Here is a 23302-nt window from a genome sequence, read left to right on the forward strand (position 1 = left end):
CCTCAATCAATTTTCTTTGTTACCCTTGATCTAAGGAAAACCACCTGAGCTTTACTTTATCATCTGTGGCCTAACCAGCATTTTTTATACTTATAAGAAAACGTAATCAGTTTTATACCTAATATATCTAAATATGAAACCTATGCTCTTTTATAAACTGATTTGTTAAGTTTTTTTCTGCCACATTCTATGCCACATCTGTGTACACCTGGCTCAAGATCTATTACTTGTTGCTCCTGCTTTAATATAAGATAAGATATAAGTCTTTATAAGTCACATGTACATCGAACCACACAGTGAAATTAATCTTTTGCGTAGTGTTCTGGGGGCAGCCCGCAAGTGTCGACACGCTTCCAGCGCCAACATAGCATGCCCACAACTTCCTAACCTGTACGTCTTTGGAATGTGGGAGGAAACCGGAGCACCCGGAGGAAACCCATACAGACATGGAGAGAACGTACGAACTCCTTACAGACAGTGGCCAGAATTGAACCCGGGTTGCTGGCTTTGTAAAGCGTTATGCTAACCGCTACACTACCATGCCTGCAGTGTAGTGTAGTGTAAATCCAGCTTTATTTATCTCTGCACATTCTTCCTGCATTGAATTTCATTCTGATATGTTTCTACCCATTTCTGTGGGTGTTCTTTTGAAATTTATTGGTATTTACCTCATTGTTTATTACACTTTAAAACATCTTTTACTCAGTTTCCTCAGGTCTATCCTTGCTGTTCCTCTGTCATCCGAAAATACACTGTGAGTCTCCACACACCAATCTAACAACTCCTCTCACAGTCCCTCCCTGTCACACTGCCACCAGGAACTGTTAGAGGCAGAACCACACTATTTGTATCCTTAGTGTCATAGTTGACCCAAGGTGAACCCTTCTGATTACAGTGAGATAACGTATTTTCACCAGCATAGGTGTTCACCATCATTATATATAGATCTGACAGAAACTTTGGGATTTCTGGATATTTGTAGTGCAACTTGGAAATTCCAAGTTGGTGTCAGTTTGCACTAATTGTTGGATTATACCTCCTTGCCCTAACTGCTTCCCCTAACCAGAGAGACACTGATTTCCAGAAAACAAAAACGTTGTAACAAAGCTATTGCTTCCCTTTAATATCTTGAAAACTTTGATCAAATCAGTCTTAATTAAATATAATATGACAGTTGGAAAGAGAGATTGACCTTGATGGGTCAAAGACTGAATCTGCTTGGAGTTCAGTAACAATAAAATAATTAATTTCAGATATTTCTGAATATTTGGTTTACAAATTCTCACTATAATTCTATTGACTCTTCAGAGTACAAGTCCACTATTTATGAAGCTTTTATCACCATTAAGAAAAATGTGCAAAACTTTGTCCAGTAAGCTTTTCATATTTCCTCCCACAACACACAAAGCACTGGAGGAAATCGGGGGTCAGGCAGCATCTATGGAGGGAAATGGACAGTTGACATTTTGGGTCGAGACCCTTAATCAGGACTGGTGTACTTCCATGGGAGGAAGTATGTGTCTCCATACTTCCTTCCATGCCATTTTGTCTTTGTCACAGTGTTCTGCTCATTTTGGGGATTCATCGTAATTTATTTTGTACAGTTCTCAAGATGGCTTTGGAATGCCTCAGCTATTCTGAGGACTGGAGTTTCTCTAATTAAAACACGGGAAGCTATAAACATCAGTACAAAGCTGACTTAATAAATAGAAATGAAAAGATGAGCTCTCGGTGGACGTCAGCTGCTCATTAAATCTTGCAGTATTGATGGTGTGAACAATGTAGACAAAATTCAAATCAGTGACCAAAATGTGGTGAGAAGATCAGAGTGAATGGGCATGCACTCGAGTTTGATAAGACAAGGACATTATGGAAGACTTGAAAGAACACAAGGTGGGTAGTGGATTTTCCAAAATTCTCATCTCTTTAAAGGCTAGGCACAGCTGGTTTAACCCTTTCAATAAAAACATATGTATTGTGACAGAGGTAGTAGGTGTAAACGCCATAGTGGCAGAAAACTTTCCCAAGGAGCTGAACCAAATGATAAAGGAAGGTGCCTATTGCCCAAAACAAATGTTTGATATGTATGAGTCGGGACTGCTTGGGAAGATGAAGCTCAGATGCCCTCACACATGTCCATCTTAACAGATGTGAAAACTACAAGACCTCAAGACAGCCAAAGACTGTCTTACTCTTCTTCGATACAGAAAGATACAGTACAGTGCAGGATCCAGTACAAAGTTGCTCAGCTGTTCTGAGGAAATCGATGACCTTCTATGCAACTGCTTTGAATCGGTAGACTGGTCCATATTCAAAGACTTAGCAAGCAATGTAGATGAGAATATCACCACCATTACCGACTTTAGCAGTAAGTGTATAGAGGACTGTGTACCAAAGATGTCAATCCAGGTGTCCCAAACTGGAAACCATGGATGAATCGAGAGATCCACTCCCTACTGAAGTCCAGGACTGCGGCTTTCAAATTGGGTAAACCTGACCTGTACAAGAAATTGAGATACGACATTCATAATGCTATCATGGATGTCAAGAGAGAATACCAGTCCAAAATTGAGTCCCAGACCAGCCATCAGTTGTGGCAGGGCTTACATGGTATAATGGGCTACAAAACAAAGTTGGGCATCATTATCGACAACACCGCATCCCTTCCTGACGAGCTTAACACATTCTATGCACGTTTTGAATAGAAGGGGAATGATATGTCATCACCAGCCCTGACAGCCTTCAAAGTAGCTGGGCGTGTTGGTGTAGTCTTCTCTTGTTGAAGATGACCTGCATCTTCGAGTTCAGAAGATAACTCTGCATGAATTCTTTTAATGTTGTGTGGCCATTGCACTCCAATTACCACCAATCTGCACAGAGCAAGTTCTTTGTCCATTATCAAGGAGATCCATGATCATTGGAGACTAGGGACTAGGCTTTGATCCATAAATTTGGTGCATCGATGGATGTGCATGAGTGAAAGTGCACACACCTGCATAGAGCTTAAGGTCTGCACTGTGGGCTCTATTTTGCTGACTGTCTCATATTGTATGTATTTGGTTGCTGCCCATTGGTCTATTGATGTACTCTGCAGGATGTAGCATAAATCATGCAAGTAAAAATAATATTTTTGTGTGCACTTTCAGCAGTATTTAGTTTTATTTGCTTTCCTAATTAAGAAACTGGCTGAGCAAAGAAGGTGAACACACTTAGTCCCGATGCAAGACCTGGGAATCCCCTTGCCTCCACAGATGCTGTTTGACCCGCTGAGTTAACATGGAACATTACAGTACAGTACAGGCCCTTCGGCTCACGATGTTGTGCCGACATTTTATCCTGCTCTAAGATCTGTCTAACCCTTCCCTCCCACATTGCACTCCAGAGTTCTTCCAGCAGTTTGTTTTTTGTGCACATTTAGTGTTAGAATACACTGCTTATATGGAAGCTTTGCACTGTGAAGTACATATATGTCGGAAAAAGAATATTTTAACTGGAGGCAGTTTTTTTGGAGACTTTGCACATTTCTCCCTTTTTATTTTCTTGGCTTAATAAAGATCTGTCAGAGGATGACATTCATTTACAAAAGTAAGGCAATTCAGAAAGTTTGAAATTACATTCATGACTTACTAGTCATGAGTGAGAAAAATTCAGAAAAGTTTGATCCATGTTATTTGGTGGATTTCCTTTCCAAAATGTATTTTGATCACCACATTTCTGGGAATCATGCTTTCCTTAAATTTAAATTAGCTTGTTTTTCTCTTTTATTACAGATCACCAGAAGTTGGAGAGAGAGGCTCGTATTTGTCGACTGTTAAAGCATCCCAATATTGGTAAGAATGCTTTTTATGTGCTTTTCAAGCTGCATTTCCAAATAAACTGTTAACAGTGCTTTTAATGTTCTTAAGATTTCCTTTCCACACAATGCCAAGGCACAGTCTATTTTGTGCCCTATTAACTGAAATTCCATGGGCTTTCATTTTATCAATAGATAAATGGTACTTGGCAACATTTTCTATGCACTGGTATTGTGCTTTATTTTCATGATAGTTACCACATAAGTACAGTCTCTTGAGAGTCCTAAGTTCAGTCCCTGGCTTCTATTATGTTAGATAGAAGCCAGGTCAGGGTACAATTCCTCGCACGTTTCTGGACCAAGTTGAACAAAGGAATTCATTAAAGGAATTGTTCTGCGCATTGAAAGCATTAATGTCCCAGACTTGGGTGTACAGGGAACAATTTAAAATCTTGCATATAGAATACTGGGAATTTATGAATGTAGTAAACAATGTGGAGGATAGGCGAAGACTTCAGAAGGACGTAGGTGGCTGAAATGTGCAGAGCCATGGTAGATGAGGCTAATATGTAGCTTTACCTAAGATGGGATGGAAGGCTGCCTCTTGTAATGTACCTTTCTATGATACTAAGGCAACTTTCAAGCTCATATTGTTGTGAATATTTGATAGACCAAGTTAGTAATCCAAAGGGAGATCACATTAATGTGAACAGTCTTTTACTGAGAGCAGTCCACATGACAGTAGGATAATAAATTCAGGAAAGAGTGCAGAGTTGTCAAGACAATCCTGGATTCCAATTTGAAAGCCTGTATTTTAAGGTGGTTTCAGGAACAATGTTAGGCTTGGGCTGTTATGGAGCTTTGATCTATTAATAGTTACTTCCCACCCTTTTTGAAAATGCTGATTTTATTTAGGTGCTGTCTGGCGCTGCTCTTTCTGGAAGGAGATTAAAAGCTAATAATTTAAATCTCATTGCATCCCAGGTGGCAGCCAAAACCCTTTTTTGAACATTGAGAAATGTTAATTTGATGGAACCGTTGCTTATTGCTATAATTACTGTAATCAGTTTTGCTCTGTTAAAGGAAAGGAAAATCAAAAGCTCAATCTGTTGTAAGTTATGTTAACATTGTTGTTTCTATCTTTTAATTTGAGTAAAAGGGCTTTACCCATATTCTACTGTAACAACTTGTACATTTTCCATATTCAATGTTATGTGTGTTATGCAACTAGTGATATTTGGATCTGTTTGACTTTGGGACATGCACAATACCTTGCCAGGCCATATTTTTGTTGTCTATTATATGTCCAAGTTTGAATAGTGTTTTGCAATTCAGTAGGACCAATTTATCCAGACCATTTTGATACATGCATTGATATTAATGCCTGGTTTCTGGAAAGCTCCAGTCCTTTTCTAATTATCAGTTTAATCATTCCTTAATCATAGAAACAGGCCACTTCGCCCACCATGTCCATGCTATCACGTATTCATGTATATACTAATCCCATATAGCAGTACTTGGTCCATAGCCACCTTTGCCTTGGCATTCAGGTGCTCATCTAAATGTCTTAAATGTTGTGAGAGTACCTGCCTTGGCTACCCTCTCAGGCATTGCATTCCAAACTCCAGCCACCCTCTGCGTGAAAAATATTTTCTTTGTATCCCCTCTAAACCTCTTACTCCTTTTAAACCTATGCTGTCTGGTTATATGCACCCTAGCTACTAGAAAAAGTTTCTCACTGTCTACCCTATTAATGCTCTTCATAGTTTTGTACTCCTCTCTCAAGTCCCCATTCTGCTTTCTCTGCTCCAGGGGAAACAGTCCCAACCTATCCAGTCTTTCCTCATAACTAAGATACTCCATCTGAGACAACATACTGGTGAATCTCCTCTGCACTCTGTCAAGAGCAATCAAATCCTTTCTATACTGAAGCGACCAGAACTGCATACAATATTCCAGATGCAGCCTTGCCAATGTTTTATAAAGCTGCATTTTAACTTGCATGCTCTTATAATCTATGCCCAACTAATGAAAGTTAGCATCTTGTATACCTTCTTTATTACCCCGTCTGGCTGTGCTGCTGCCTTAAGGGATCTTTGGAGTTCTCCATTGAGGTTCGTCTGTTCCTCAATACTGCCCAGGGTCCTAACATTCATTGACTTACCCTTATTTGACATTTCAGAATGTATCACTATTCACTGATCAAGGTTAGAGTCCATCTGCCATTGCTCTGCCCAACTTATCAGCTCTTCAGTATCTTTATGAAGCCTGAGACTATCTCCACACTGTCCACCAATTTTTGTATCATTTGCAAGCTTACTAATCTTCCACCTTAACATTCTAAGTTGTTAATGTATATGGTCAGCACCAAGGGTCCCAGTATTGATCCCTGTGGTACATCACTGGTCACAGGCTTCCAATCACAAAGCAACCCTATACCATCACTCTGTCTTCTATTACCAAGCCAGTTTTGGTTCCAATTTTCCAATTTGCCTTGGATCCTATGGGTTCAAGTCTTTAGGACCAGCTCACCATGTAGAATCTCAGCTACACACTCCTTATTCATATACAACGTTGCATCTTTGGAAAAACTCAGTCAAATTAGTCAGCTTTTCCTACCAACAAAGCCATGCTGGCTATCTCTATTCGGTCCCTGCCTTTCTAAGTGTGGATTGATCCTGCCCCTCAGAATTTTTTCTAATAACTTCTCTACTACTAATGTAATTACCTGGCTTTTCCCTGCTACCCTTCTTGAATAAAGGTCACATTTGCTATCCTCCAGTCTTCTGGCACCTCACAAGTGGCCAATGAAGATTTAAAAATCTCTGTCAGAGCCCCAGCTCTCTCCAAGCCTTGCCTGCTAGAGCAGCCATGGATGCATTTCATCAGGCCCTGAGCATTCATTTACCTTTATGTCTGGTAAGGCATTTTATAACTCCATTTTTATTACTAGTGATAACATGCTTTGGAATGTCATCATCTTGGTCTGCAAAATCTCCAGCCGCAATGTCTTTCTCCTTAATGAATATTTGGACAAGAAGTATTCATTCACCTTACCTGTATCCTCTGACTCCATGCACAGATTGTCCCTTTTGGTACCTTATGATATCCATTCTTTGCCTGCCTATCCTCTTGCTCTTAATGCTGCAAAATATATTTTAGGAGTATATTATCAGACCCTGAGCCACCACTATCAGCCCTCGAGTTTTCACAGCACTGGCATTCCTTCGAGTGTTTCCTTAATTTTGCACTATTCTCCTTCATATCCCCCTGATGTCTACCAATCTTGACAGCTACACACAAGGCATTCAAAGTATCTGACATGATAGGCACAGACTCCTCGTGTTCTTCTGACTGGAATTGTTCCACTTGCTATTTAGAGCATGGATAAAAAGGAAGCGTCCTTAATGTATATGAGAGGTCTCTCTTGTGTCTGTGAAGCTGTACACAATAGGCCTGAACCTACTGCAACATTGGTTTTCCCAATTCTTGAAGCATGTGGAGAAATCAAACCAAGAGATACTCTTCAAAAGAAAAACATCCTATGGACCTCTAGAGCACCATCTCAAGTGCTGTGGTTCCTCCCTTTTGAAGGCTTCAGTTTCCCCTCCAATTTATATACCTGCTTCCTCCCCTCCGCTCCCAACCCAACCCACCACACCCCTTGTCTTTGGATGCAGCCTCATTCCTGCTTTCCCTGATTTCATTGATATGCCCCAATCTCATGGAGTAGTGTTGGCTGAGGTGACCTAACACCTGTCCATTTGCCATCGATTCTGGCACTCGATTCTAAAGCTCGTCCTTGACCCATCCCTCTTCCCCTTGACTGCTGCTGTTCCATATCTTCATGGGAATGAGGTTGTACACAATTTACAAGATTCCTTGGACCTCAGTATTGTGAACAGGACAGTGTAATGGCCAAAAGAATGTGATCCTGAATGTCTCACTAGCAAAGCTTGATAAGTGACAGGTGGATGGCATATTGGCACACCGACAGTGAAGTTATGGGTCTTACAAGAAACTAAAGGAAAGATATACAGGTACATATTCTTTTACTTATGATTTTAAGTTTAAAGTCCATGATTACAGAAAGGTATCATTTATTTGGGACCATATCATAGCATTAAAATCTTTTAAAGTAAAAAAAGTTCCATCAAAATCTAAATTCACTCTTCCGATACTTTGGTCTACAGTTCTGAGCAACATTCACACTCTTTTTTTAAGCACTCAAAGGTGTTATTTTCTTCAAATTCCATTTTACAGTCTTCACATTTCGATTACTAACACATCCCTTCTCACACTTCCATTTGGTATTTCAGCTCGGTTCATTATATAATGCTGGGGCCATTCTTCCCACGTGACTTACTCTTATCACGTGCTCAGGGCTCTCTTTTTTCATTTTTATCCAATTTCTCAAGGCTCAAAATATTTCCCCTTACCTAGTTTCTTGATTTCTAATAGTCTTTGTCAAATAAATGAGATTTCTGCTCTTTAATGTCTTTTGAGTCTGAACAGATGAAAATGTTTTCATAACGGGCAGACTCTTTCAACTAACCTGAAACTAGTTTCTGCTTAATGGCTAGGATTTCAGTGGAGTGTTTTGTGCTTTGTTGTGTTTCAGATTGTGTGATGAACAGGCCTGAATTGTGTAATGGTAGTAGTTGTGCTGGTGATGGGTATGTTCACTTGAAGGCCCATATAGGGCCAGAGGCAGTGTATATCATGTTCTTCTGGGCTTGTTTTTTTTACTCCATATATTAAGCCACGATTGCTCCCTTCTTACATCCAATTCTCTCCTTAATGCTGCTAGGCACCTCTGTTACACTATAATCTTGTGACTGAGACTACAGTAGTGTTTAACTTTAAAAATTTACTTTCTAATTCCCTGTTCCCAGAGCCCTTCTCTCAGCATTGCTAGATCCTGTACAACCACACTTACAACTACCAAGCCTGAGATGTTATTCTTGCGCAATGTATAAACATCTTCCCAAGTACTCCACTACAAGAAGACCACCTCCCAAAAACCAGTGCCCTCTCTTGACAGATGTTGACAATTTCCTGGAGCTCCCAAACACAAGGACAACCTCAATCTTGTGGCTGATATATAACAGATGTCCACTGAAACTTTGCATATTTTCCAATTTCTCTTTAATTTTGAATGATAAGAGATAAAAATTGAGTAACTATATATACCGACACTACCTAAGAATATGTATATGGCAAGAGTAACACGTCATAGTGAAAAATTTATGTAAAATTGCAACTTTATAGAAAATCGCGTAATTATATGGTGAAATAATTTTATTTATTCGGCCTTCTTGAATCAATCATTGTAAAGACTGCAAGGTGTTATATTCCAGTTATGATAAAACAAAGTAAACTTAGAGCTATTGTAACACAATCAGAATGGATTCAAGTCCATAAGGTTTCACCTTGATCGGTGAATCTGGATGGCCATTTTAGTTTATCTGTATTTACATCAGATATACAGAATGACTGGGAAGGAAGAGATTTGTAGCCCTAAAGACTGGGGTTAAGGAGCTTTAAAAACATTAAAACACAGGAACTAAAAAGGTAGCAGTGTCTGGATTACTTCCAGTAGCACGCTACAGCTAATCAAGTGATTGGTTTATTATTGTCACATGTACCGAGATACAGTGAAAAGCTTTTGTTTGCGTGCCATCCAGACAGACTAATCCGTACATAAATACATTGAGGAGGGACAAAAGGAAAACAAAGTGCAAAATAAAATGTAGTGTTGCAGTTATAGAGAAAGTGCAGTGCAGGTATACAAATAAAGTGCACAGGCCACAATGAGGTAGATTGAGAGATCAAGAGTTGATCTTTATTGTAGGAGAGGTAATGTTGCAGCTATATAGGACCCTCGTCAGACCCCATTTGGGGTCAGTTCTCAGTTCTGGTGCTCAGTTCTGGTTACAGGAAGGATTTAGAAGCCATAGAAAGGGTGCAGGGGAGATTTACAAGGATGCTGCCAGGATTGGGGAGCATGTCTCATGAAAACAGGTTGAGGGAACTCGGCCTTTTCTCCTTGGAGCGACGGAGGATGAGGGGGGACCTGATAGAGGTGTATAAGATGATGAGAGGCATTGATCGTGTGGATAGTCAGAGGCCTTTCCCCAGGGCTGAAATGGTTGCCACAAGAGGACATGGGTTCAAGGTGCTGGGGAGTAGGTATAAAGGAGATGTCAGGGGTAAGTTTTTACTCAGAGAGTGGTGTGTGCATGGAATGGGCTGCCGGCCACAGTGGTGGAGGCGGATATGATAGGGTCTATTAAGAGACTTTTGGATAGGTACATTGATCTGAGAAAAATAGAGGGCTGTGGGTAACCCTAGTAATTTCTAAGGTAGGGACATGTTCGGCACAGCTTTGTGGGCTGAAGGGCCTGAATTGTGCTGTAGGTTTTCTATGTTCAATGTTCTAAGAGGTCCATTCAAGAGTCTTATAACAGCAAGATAGAAACTGTCCTTGAGCCTGGAAGTAAGCATTCATACAGAGTCAATGGAGGGAAGGTTGGTCTTCCTGATAGACTGGGCTCTGTCCACAACTCTCTGCAATTTCTTGTGGTCGTCGGCAGACCTGTTGCCATACCAAGTTGTGATGCATCCAGATTGGATGCTTTCTATGGTGCATCTGCAAAAAATTGGTGAGGGTCATTGGGGATTACTGAATTTCCTGAGCCTTCCAACGAAGTAGAGGTCCTGGTGTGCTCTCTTGGCCATAACATCCAGGTGGCTGGGCCAAGGCACATTGTTGGTGATATTTACACCAAGGAACTTGAACCTCTCAACCAACTCCACCTCAGCATTATCGATACACACAAGGGTGTGTACTCTAGCCCACTTCCTGAAGTCCATGACCAGTTCTTTTAGTTTAGTGACATTGAGGGAAAGGTTATTGTCTTGACATCATGCCACTGGACTTCGTATCTCCTTACTGTCCTCTGCTTTTTGTTTGAGATCTGGCCCACTGAGAGCTTGGATAAGTACATGGGACTACGATATTGTGGCTATTACAGAGACATGGCTGACACCAGGGCAGGAATGGATATTGAATATTCCTGGTTTTCAGTGTTTTAAAAGGGATTGGGAGGGGGGTAGAAGAGGAGGAGGGGTTGCGATACTGGTCAGAGGCACTATTACAGCTGCAGAAAGGGTGGATAATGTAGAAGGATCCTCTCTAGGGTCAATATGGGTGGAAGTTAGGAACAAGAAAGGAGCAGTTACTCTACTGGGAGTATTCTATAGGCCCCCCGGTAGCAGTAGGGATACTGAGGAGTGGATTGGGAGGCAGATTTTGGAAAGATGCAAAAATAACAGGGTTATTATCGTGGGAGACTTCAACTTCCCAAATATAGTGCCAAAGGTTTAGATGGGGCAGAGTTTGTTAAGTGTGTCCTGGACGGATTCCTGTCACAGTATGTTGACAGGTCGACTAGAGGAAATGCCATATTAGATCTAGTTTTAGGTAATGAACCGGATCAGGTGATAGATCTATCGGTGGGTGAGCATCTGGGGGGACAGCGACCACTGCTCAATAACCTTTAGATTGTCATGGACAAGGATAGGAGCAAAGAAGACGGGAAGGTATTTAATTGGGGAAAGGCTATGAGACTATAAGGCGAGAACTTGAGAGTGTAAATTGGGATGACATTTTTGAAGGGAAATGTACTATGGAGATGTGGTCATTGTTCAGGGATCTCTTGCAGGATGTTAGGGATAAATTTGTCCCGGTGAGGCAGAGAAAGAATGGCAGAGTGAAGGAACCATGGGTGACAAGAGAGGTGGAACAACTAGTTAGGAAGAAGAAGGCAGCATACACAAGGTGTAAGCAGCAAGGATCAGATAGGGCTTGTGAGGAATATAGGGTAGCAAAGAAGGAACTTAAGAAGGGGCTGAGGAGAGCAAGAAGGGGACATGAAAAGTATTTGGCGAGTAGGGTTAAGGAGAATCCCAAGGCTTTTTACTCGTACGTGAAGAGCAGAAGGATGGCTAGAGTAAAGGTAGGTCCAATAAAGACAAAGGTGGGAAGATGTGCCTGGAAGCTGTGGAAGTGGAAGAGGTTCTCAATGAATACTTCTCTTCAGTGTTCACCAAGGAGAGGGGTCTTGATGCCGCTGAGGACAGTGTTGGTAAGGGTAATGTTCTAGAGTATGTAGATATCAAGAGAGAGGATGTGTTGGAGCTGTTAGGAAATACTAGGACAGATAAGTCCCCGGGGCCTGACGGAATATTCCACAGGCTGCTTCGGGAGGCGAGGGAGGAGATTGCTAGGATCTTTGAGTCCTCGTTTATCCACAGGGATAGTACCAGAGGATTGCAGGGTGGTCAATATTGTCCCCTTATTCAAAAAAGGTAGTAGGGATAGTCCAGGGAATTACAGACCAGTGAGCCTTATGTCTGTAGTGGGTAACCGCTAGAAAGGATTCTAAGAGATAAGATCTATGATCATTTGGAGAATCATGGACTGATTAGGGACAGCCAGCATGGATTTGTGAAGGGAAGATCTTGCCCCACTAGCCTGATAGGATTCTTTGAGGAAGTGACCAGGAAGATTGATGAGGGTAGTGCAGTAGATGTGGCCTACATGGATTTTAATAAGGCGTTTGACAAGGTTCCACATGGTAGGCTTCTTCAGAAGGTCAGAGGCCAAGGGATCCAGGGAGGCTTGGCCGTGTGGATTCAGAATTGGCTTGCCTGTAGAGGGTTGTGGTGGAGGAAGTGCATCCAGATTGGAGGGCTGTGACTAGTGGTGTCCCACAGGGATCGGTTCTGGGACCTCTACTTTTTGTGATATTTATTGATGACTTAGATGAGGGGGTGGAAGGGTGGGTTAGCAAGTTTGCAGATGACACAAAGGTCAGTGGTGTTGTGGATAGTATGGAGGGCTGTCGAAGCTTACAGAGCGATATTGATAGGATGCAGAGCTGGGCTGAGAAGTGGCAGATGGAGTTCAATCTGGAGAAGTGTGAGGTGGTACACTTTGGAAGGACAAACTCCAAGGTGGAATACAAGGTAAATGGCAGGATTCTGGGCAGTGTAGTGGAGCAGAGGGATCTGGGGGTTCATATACACAGATCCCTGAAAGTTGCCTCGCAGGTGGATAGGGTAGTTAATAAAGCTTATGGGATGTTAGCTTTCATAAGTCGTGGGATAGAGTTTAAGAGCCACGAAGTAATGATGCAGCTTTACAAAACTCTGGTTAGACCACACTTAGAGTACTGTGTCCAGTTCTGGTCGCCTCATCATAGGCAGGATGTAGAGGTGTTGGAAAGGGTGCAGAGGAGATTTACCAGGATGTTGCCTGGATTAGAGTGTATGGATTATGAGGAGAGACTAAAGGAGCTAGGGTTTTACTTATTGGAGAGAAGGTGGATAAGAGGAGACATGATAGAGGTATACAAGATATTGAGAGGAATAGATAGAGTGGACAGCCAGTGCCTCTTTCCCAGGGCACCAATGCTCAATACAAGAGGGCATGGCTTAAAGGTAATGGGTGGGAAGTTCAAGGGAGATATCAGAGGGAGGTTTTTCACCCAGAGAGTGATTGGTGCATGGAATACACTGCCTGGGGTGGTGGTGGAGGCTGATTCGTTGGTGAAGTTCAAGAGATTGTTAGATAAGCATATGGAGGAGTTTAAGATAGAGGGGTATGTGGGAGGAAGGGGTTAGATAGTCTTAGGAGTGGTTTGAAGGTCCACACAACATGGAGGGTCGAAGGGCCTGTATTGTGCTGTATTGTTCTATGGTTCTGTAAGTCAGTGATAATAAAAAAAAAACACTATGGTGATGTCATATGCAGGCTTGGGTAGAAGTAGGAGGACTGGGCAAGCTAATACATGGCTAGACAAATGTGAAGGGTGGACGTCTTGGAGATTCTATATGAAGACAGTATGTTATGTTTAGGATTTGCACGATGGTCGGAACAGGGCTGGGACCCATGTCCTCACAGGCAGTTTTCCTGGTGTTTGTAGAAGAATGTTTAAACTAATTCAGTAGTTTAGGTTGTAGGCCAAAATTGGTATTCAGATGTAGAAACACAGGACTGTAAGGGTCAGTCATTACATTTGGTGTGCATGTGTTTGGTGGGATAGAGGCATAAATGGTCACATTGGAATATGATACACTGATGGTAACAGAAATCTGGCTCTCTGGAGAAATTGATACTTATCGTTTCTGGCTACAAGTTATTTATGAAAGATGGGAAAGGCATGGAAGAAGAAACCAGTTCTGAATATGAACAATATATTACAGCTGGGAAAAATGACCTGGATGGATCAAAGTCATTTCTTCATTCTAATTAAATTAGTAATAAAGCAGCTGTTATTCTCGTGATTGTGTTTTCAGACTGCTGAATAGTGGTAGGGGAGAGAGCAGATCTTCAGGGAAATTTGTGAGATCTGTAAGCTACGGTGTTTATAATCGAATGCTTTAGTTCTGCTAGTAGTAAAAGGGGCAGAAGTTGTGCTGGCAAGAAGACAAGAATTTTAAGTGTGTTTGGGAAAATGTTCTTGATTGGTATGTAAGCTGCCAATGAGGAGGAGGCATTGATGAATCCAATCCTGGGAAATGGGGTGGGTAAATGAAAGGATATCATAATTGGGAACATAGAACAGAGGAACGATGTTGTGCTGAACTTATTAAACTACTGGTGCCAAATTAAAACTAATCCCTTCTGCTCGCACATGGTCCATATCCCTCCATTCTCTGTATATTCATGTGCCTATCTAAGAGCTTCTTTAACACCTGCATCCACCACCAGCCCTGGCAGTGCATTCCAGGCACCTACCATGCCCTGCATATCCCCTTTGAACTTGCCCCTTCACACCTTAACTGCATGCCCTCTAGTATTAGACATTTCAACCCTGGGAAAAAGATTCTGGTTGTTTATCTATGCCTCTCATAATTTCATAAATGTTTATCAGGTTTCCCCTCTGCCACTCCAGAGAAAACACTCCTAGTTTGTCCAACCTCTCTTTCTAGTATATGCCCTCTAATCCAGGCAGCATTCTGGTGAACCTCTTCTGCACCCTCTCCAAAGCCTCCACATCCTTCATGTAATGGCGCGAGCAGAATTGAATGCAACACTCCAGATGTGTCCTTACCAGAGATTTATAAAAATGCAACATAACTTACTGACTCTTGAACTCAATGCCTCAAATAATAAAGGTAAGCATGTGATATGCCTTCTTTAACACTCTATCAACTTGTGTGGCCGCTTGACCTGCCATTAACTTTGTACTTTCCCTTTACGTTTGTTTTCCCAAAGTGCAACACCTCACACTTGCCCAGATTAAACTCCATCTGCCATTTCTCCATCCATATCTGCAACTGATCTATATTCTGCTGTATTCTTTGGCAATCTTCTACACTGTCCACATCACCACTGATCTTTATGTCATCTACAAACTTACTAACCCACCGATTCATGTTTTCATCCAAGTCATTTATAAATATCAGAAACAGCAGAGGTGCCAGTATGGATCCCTGCGGAACATCACCAGTCACGGACGTCCTGCCAGAATAAGACCCATCAACTACTGCCCTCTGACTTCTATGGGCAAGCCAGTTCTGAATCCAAATGGCCAATTCACTGTGCATCCCATGCATCTTAATCTTCTGGATGAGCCTCCCATGAGGGAACTTGTGAAATGCCTCACAAAAGTTCATGTAGACAACATTCACTGCTCTATCTTCATTGATCATCTTCATCACCTCTTCGAAACTCAATCATGTTAGTAAGATGTGACCTGCCCCTTGCAAAGCCATGCAGACTGTCCCTTATTAGGCCATGGTTTTCCAAATGCTCATCAATCCTAAACCTATGAATTTTCTCCATAGTTTCCCTATCACTGACGTGAGACTCACCAGTCTATAATTTCCAGGATTATCCCTATTTCCCTGCTCAGACAAAATAAAACAGTAGCTACTTGCCAGTGCTCCAGGACCTCGCCTCTGGCTAGAGGACCCAAAGATCTTGGTTAAAGCCCCAGCAATCTCATCTCTTGGCTCTCTCAAAGCCTGGGAAGCATGTAGTGAATAGTGAGTGTTAGTGTATGGTTTATATTAGCTTTGGAGATGGACAGGGCCACTCTGGGGTATGGTTCTGGCCTAGGTAAATACGAATCAAAGACAAGCAGGCAGAAATAGAGCGAGAATGGAGGAAATAAAGGCTTCCTTTGATGATGGCAACATAACATTCAGCTTGATAGTAGAAGGCAGAATCTGACAGAAGCTGAAAAGTACAGAGGGGCTGTGATAAAAGAAATAAATCGAATGGAGAGAATAAAAGAATTGATTGGCACCCAAAAGTAAATAATTTAAGGTCTTCTCCAGGTTTTCAACAGTAAAAGCAAATTGATAGATGAATGGTGGGGTTAATGAGGGGTCCTGATTTTTTAATGAATGCAGAAGGCATGGCTGAGGTGCTAAATAACTGATTTTCTTCAACATTTACTAGGGGAGAGACCTTTGACATGTCTGGATATGTTGCATACTAGTTCCTAGAGGGAAGTGAAGATAAAAATTATGAAATGCTGGGTGCAATCTTGCTATCTTCCTTGAATATAGGGGTGGCTCCAGAGAATTGGAGGAGGATACTTCTGCCAGTTGTTACTAGTGGTGGGATGGTTTTAGGCATAATAATGAGGGAGAAATTAGGAGTTCGGAGAAACATGGACTAATAAAGGAGATGGTATATTGATTTTTTAAGTACACTGAAGATTTTTAATGATACAACAAAGGGTAAGTAAGCTCTCACACTTGGACCTTCACTGGAGTGCGGTTTAAAAAAAGCACAGGCTTGTGAGCAAAATTTAAGATGATTGGGATGGCAGGGACCACAGTAGTGTGGATGTAAAAGAATAACTAAAGAATAAAAAGGCAAGAATATGGACCACAGGGAGCGATACAGTGGCAGTTCCCAAGATTAAGTGGTTGGATGATTTTTGAATGTTTTCACAGTAATGGCTAGCATTGAAGTTCAGAGTGCAATTTTGTTGTTTGCAGCTGCCATAGAACATGAGAGTGTGGCACATAATGAAGAAGATCATACAGAGCAATGGAAATTCAGAGCAGGAATAGGTAATTTAGCTCCTTGAGTGTGGTCTGGCTTAAGGCTGATCTGTCACCTAACTCCACCCCATGCCTCTTAATGGCTTTGATTAACAAACATCTATTGCTTTTTTTGGACCTAAAATTAATGATTAGACACATAAAGAAGTGAGTCCCAAATTTCTACGGCCTGCTGCATGTGGCAGAATTTCCTCCTGCTCCTGAAAGGCCTGGCTCTACTTTTTAAACCATACCTCCATTCCCTTCATTCCCAGATTTCACAACCAGCGAACTAGCTTTTCTTCAATTCCCCAAGCAGTTCCCCAGAATACTTTCACAAAGGTCTCTTCCAGTGGTTTCATCGGTACAGATGTTAAATTTTGACACCCAATTATTTCAAGGGGGTGCGGTGTTTGCGGTTGCATTCCTATGATTTTCCCATAATTGTGATTCTACGTATGCTGCGAGTAATGAGTTGGAAAAAAGTGTTTATTTCTTTACTTCAGGTAAGTTTCATAAGAGTGAATTTTTATCCTGTATTCCAGATTTTTTGTAATGATTTGTGAATTCCGTAAGGGCAAATTTCTGTTACCCAAACTGCTGTAACGTGGGGGTTGCCTGAACAGTACTGAACAGTTGCCTAAACAGTACAAGTCTCTCCTCGTAGTTTAAACTATGGAGTTTAAGTATCTTTCTGCTTCTGAGATGTAGTAAATATCTGAGAAAATAAGTTTTTTATACTTGAAAGTTGCCAGTGAACAGGATGATTCTGGAGCAGTGACAAAACATGTGAAATGTACTGGCAAATGTTCCTGACACACTTGTCCTTGAGAAGGTCTCCCCCAATCTCTCCAAGTGGCATAATGTTGCAGAACTTTAGAATGATGTCCTTTTCCATGGCCACCTGTGTGGATCATCAAATGCAGCAAATAAGTTCACAAAGGTCTCTGCCAGTGGTGGTATGGATGTTAAATATTGACACCCAGGTATTTAAGGTGACACTTTAGCCTACTGATCTGCAGTAAATTGCTATTGCTAGCATGGAAGTGTGAGTGGACCATGAAAGGTTTGATGCTGAAAGGGAATATGTCAGTGGGAGCTTGGCTTTAGTACTTCATTTCTCACCTACTGCACCCTACTACACTTCAGACAAACCATTGAATGCTGCTTTGTTTTGATTGCTGAGTCGGTCCCTGCACAGATGCAAGTGGGAACTAATTTCATGGGCTTCAAAATCGAGACCATCTCAGCATTAACAGGAACCTCAACAGCCTCCATTCATGCAAGGTCAAACCAAAGGGTTCTATCAGGTGGAAGTTCTTCAAAAAGGGAAAATAAAGAATAATGGTTCCACAAGTTTGTTAGAACATGTTACTCAGTTAAGTCTCTGGTGTAGTTTTCTTTTTTAGTTGACTTTCTTACTTGTGATGGTGAGATACAAATGGACAATAAGGAAATGGAGGTCATGAAAGAGATAGTCAGTTGTTTCCAAGATTGCCTTGTGTTTGCAGAAGTGGAAGGGGTTGGGGGTGGCAATTTCATATTTGCATGTTATAACTTGCCTTTGCATTAGCATAGACAGTTTCACAGAGTGCGAAATTCAGGGTTTTGGTGACTAGGTAAATATGGTGAAGACAAGAATTCTGTGTTTGTACTTGTATGACAAGTTAATCAAGGATGGGAATCTGTGGTACTCAACAATGAAGCATTCCGTTGATTAAAGAAAATTCCAAATGACCAACAATGCAAGTTAAGGATGATTTATTGGAAGAAAAGGCATAAGGTATTGTGTAGCAACAGATGTAGAAAAGGCATTGTGTAGCAACATAAAGAGCCTTCAGATACTGCAGTAAAGAGGACATTTAAAATGTTTAAAATCATGAGTTCACATCAAATAAAAAAAAGATAAACTTTATATTAGGGAAAAGGGGATAACGAACAGATTTAAAGTGATTGGAAAAAGAACAAAAGCTGGTATGAGGAATTTTTTTTTACCCAGGAGCGTTTAATATTTGTAATGTATTGTCTGACAAGCTGGTGGGAACAGATTAAATAGTAAACATCAAAAAGGAATTGGATGTGCTTAAGAGAGGAAAAAAGTGACTAAGTATGGAGAAAATGCATAGAGTGGAACTAACTGGATATCTTCTTGAAAGAACCAGTGAACCAGTGCAGGTGTGAAAATAAAAACAAAATGGATATGCAAATCCATAATTTAAAAAAAACAGAAAATACTGGAAATACTCAGCAGGTCAGGCTGGATCTGAGGAAAGAGAAACAGAGCTAACATTTAAGGTCAAAGACACTACATCAGAACTGGGAAAGAGAGTAAAGAATATTATTCAGCTGCAGGAAGGGTACAGATGAGAAGATGTTTTTGAGTAAAACCAGGGTGACTATGGGGATAAGCTGCATACAAAGTGATGAGCAACACAGATTGTGTGACTGCTCTGTGGAGCACCTGCATTTAGTCCCCAGGGGCAACCCTCAGTTTCCTGTTGCCTGTCACTCTAATTCTGCATCCCACTCCCATTCTGACCTATTGGTCTGTGGCCTCCTGTACTGTTATGAGGTCCAGCGCAAACTTGAGGAACAGCGTCTCATCTTCTGTCTGGGTACGTTGCAGCCTTCTGGACTCTATTGACTTCTACAACTTCAGGTAACTTCATTGTCTGTATCAGTCATCCATCTGTGATATTGGCTCTGCTTGTTTTTTTTTCTTATTGTGTGGAAGTGGAGGATATTCCCAGCCAGAGCATTCTGACTGGTTGCATCACAGCCTGGTATGGAGCCTCCAATGCACAGGATCGCAAGAGGCTGCAGAGTCTTATAGATTCACCCTCCCCACCATCAAGGATATCTTCAAGAAGCGGTGCCTCAAGATGGCGGCATCCATCATTAAGGACCCTCACCGTTCGGGACATACCCCCTTCTCATTACTATCATCAGGGAGGAGGTACAGGAGCCTGAAGACCCAAACTCAATGGTTTCTTCCCCTCCGCCATCAGATTTCTGAACAATCCATGAACCCATGAACACTACCTCATTATTCCTTTTTTTTTGCACTATTTATTTATTTTTGTAATTTATTGATTTTTATGTTTTTGCGCTATACTGCTGCCTCAAAACAAATGTTACATCATATGTCAGTGATACTAAATCTGATTCTGATTCTGCCTGACCTGCCAGGCGTGTCTTCCTGCGCAACATTTCACAACTACATTCTTTTGTCTAAGTTCTCATTCTCAAACTGCTGCTAAACTCTCATTGACTAGATAACCTTGTTTACAGTTTACTCCCATTGTCATCCTGGTTTTACCCTACCACAGACCTCCACCTCCCCCTCCCTCCCCGCAATTTAACAAGCTTATTTTCTCTTTCCCTGTTTTGACAAAGGATCTTTGACCTGAAGCATTAACTCTATTTCTCTTCCCTCAGATGTGGCCTGACCTGCTGAGTATTCAGTTGCATATAACAGGCCAGGACTGGCCTGAAATGATTTTTTTTCTAAAACTCAACTGACTAACTTAATTTATTCAGGCAGAAGAGTTAGTTCCAGCATTCTTTGGGAATAGTGCAGTAAGATTCTGCAGAGGCTTTTTTTTGTCAGTGGTTCCCATGTTTGGCAGGCTGTATTATAGAATACTGTACTGATGCTGCCATCTTGGTACCATTGAATATGTCGCTCAAATGTTATTTGGAACTTCTGTGTCACTCAAAGTATCTTATAATGATGAAGGGTGCAAACCACATGGCAGTTTAAGTTTGTACTATGAGCTGCTTGGCCTATACTTGAAGTTTTGGTCAGTATTTTTGCAGGTTATAGTGATAAATGGAAACTGACAAGTCATAATGTTTTGACTGGCTCTTTTCAAACAAGCAAATTCACATGAGAAAATAGAAGGATAAATGGAATTGAGTGGTCTCAGCTGTATGAAATTGGGTTGACGTGGCACCCAAGTTGTAGTTTGGATGTCTATGCAATATGCATTCTTTCTTGCTAATAAAAGCATAATACTAACATAATTGATAGGAAATAGATATTAACTTTGATAGTTACCCATGTGTGGTGGTCTAACACCTGTAAGGTATGATTGAACTGTCCGTCAACTTTGCTCCATTTGACATTGTTCTTTGTAACTGGCTTTTTTAACTATTTCTGAATGTATCCATTCTGACTTGCATTTTATATGCACTTTCAAGCTATTGGATGGAAACAAAAAAGATAATTTGAAATTATAACGTAATTTCATCTATAGCTCATACCTGGCAACAAACAAAAAACACTTGATTTAAGTGGAATATTGTGAAATGTATAATCATTTTTGTATGACTGCCTGTGTGAATCTGACTTTGCCAGATTCCTCATCAGCATTAAATAATCTTAAATGCATAATTGGCTTTAAAAAGCTTGTTTGTATTGAGCCGTTTAGTATGCCTAGAGCGTGGGTGAAAACACTGTACATTTCTGAAAGGATAACAAAAGGGGGAGCACTTCAAACTGTGAAGTGAGCTTTCAGATCTGTGCTGTTGCCATGGATATGGGAGCAGCTGGTGTTCAGGAAGTTCTTTTCATCAATGTGTTTCAGGCAGACAAAATGTGGAAAATATACCTTCTGTTCATTGCACACTGAAGTCTATTCTCCTCTAAAGGGATTTGGTGACTTCACATTGTATCCAGAAACTGTTGAGTGGGTGGAAAGATAGTCTAGGGGATTTCCTGATAGTTCTTTGAGATCTAGAAACGACCACACTTTTTAGTTTAACAACATGTAAAGGCACTGTAAAAGCATGTAAAAGTGTGTAATTTTGAATAAAACAGGACAAAGTTAACTTGACAACTGGCATATTGATTTTTACAACAGGCATTTTTCACTTTTTAAGAACAAGAATTAGGCACAGGAATAAGCCCTTCAAGCCTGCTCCACCATTCATTAAGATCACAGTTGATCTACTTCAGCACTATTTTCCAACATTATTGCCATGTCCCTAAATTCCCTTAACCTCCAGAAATCTATCAATCTCTGTTTTGAATAAACACCATAATAGCCTCCACAGCCCTTCGGGATAGAAAATTCCAAAGGTTCACTCCCCTCTGAATAAATTTTTCCATATCTCTGTCCTAAACAGCCTACTCCTTGTTCTCAAGCTGTGTCCCTAGTCCTAGAATCCCTAGCCACAGGATATATCTCCTCTACGTCTAACCTGTGAACCCCTTTATGAACTTTGTATGTTTCGATAAGCTCTCTTCTCTTCTAAACTGTAAAGAATACACTCCCAGTCTATTCAATCTGCAGTTAGATCCTCAATTTCCTCACTGGGAGACCTCAATGAGTATGGATTAGAAATCACATCTGCTCCTCACTGACCATCAATACAGGTGCACCTCAGGTGCTTAGTCCCTGCTCTACTCTCTATACCTACGACTGTGTGGCTAAGCATAGTTCCAACACCATCACAAATTCGCTGATGATACCATTGTTGTTGGCAGAATCATGTACAGTGATGAGACGTACAGGAATGAGATGGGTCAGCTTGTTGAGTGGTGTTGTAACAACAACTTTGCACTCAACATCAGCAAAACCAAGGAACTGATTGTGAACTTTAGGAAGGGGAAGTCAGGTGAACTAGCACCAGTCCTCATTAAAGGGTCTATGGTGGAAAGAGCGAGCAGCTTCAAGTTCTGGCATGTCAACATCTCTGAGGACCTATCCTGGTCCCAGCACACAGATGCAACCATGAAGAAGGCATGTCAGCATATCTCATTTCTTAGAAGTTTTAGGAGATTCGGCATGTCATTGAAGACACTGACAAACTTCTACAGATATACAGTGGAAAGCATTGTGGCTGGTTACATCATGGCCTAGTATGGAAATGTTCAGGAATATAAGTGGATACAGAGATTCGTGGACTCGGCCAGTTCCATCACAGGTACTGCTCTCCCCACCATCGAGGACATCTACAAGAGCCGATGTCTCAGGAAACCTGAATTCTATCTCTGACTATATTTCCCTCAACTTGCACTAATGTCATTATGTTATTTTTTTGTTTATTGTGACATGTAAGTTATGTTTCTTTAAGTTTATGTAATTTGTTTGTCATGCTTATAATGTAATCTGCTGCTGCTGCTAATTTTCATGGCGTTTATACCCTGTCAATATGCCCATGTCAATAAACTTAAACTCGGACTCCCCATATGACAAACCTATCATTCCTGGAACCAACCAAGTGCATTTTTGCTGCACTACCTCTATTAGCAATGCATCCTTTTTTTTTGGGTAAGAAGACAGAACTGTACACAATACTTCAGGTGCAGTCTCATCAAGACCCTGTACAATTACAGTATGACTTTCTTACTCCTTTATTCAAATCCTCTTATAATAAATGCTAACAAAGCATATGCCCTCCTAATTGCTTGCTGCACTTGTATGTTGGCAT

General features: G+C 41.1%; 1 protein-coding gene across 24 annotated transcripts in view; it reads left to right on the plus strand.

Annotated features, from left to right (window-relative positions):
• The window catches only part of LOC127567064 (calcium/calmodulin-dependent protein kinase type II delta chain), a 362600-nt gene that overhangs the window by 92961 nt on the left and 246337 nt on the right, over window positions 1-23302 (plus strand). For all 24 annotated transcript variants that reach the window (XM_052009742.1, XM_052009800.1, XM_052009765.1 and 21 more), the window contains exon 3: window positions 3771-3830. In XM_052009742.1, the coding sequence (XP_051865702.1) occupies window positions 3771-3830 (60 nt within the window). The remainder of the gene's footprint in view (window positions 1-3770; window positions 3831-23302) is intronic.

This window comes from Pristis pectinata, chromosome 2 (assembly GCF_009764475.1).
Source record: "Pristis pectinata isolate sPriPec2 chromosome 2, sPriPec2.1.pri, whole genome shotgun sequence".
Classification (NCBI taxonomy): Eukaryota; Metazoa; Chordata; class Chondrichthyes; order Rhinopristiformes; family Pristidae; genus Pristis; species Pristis pectinata.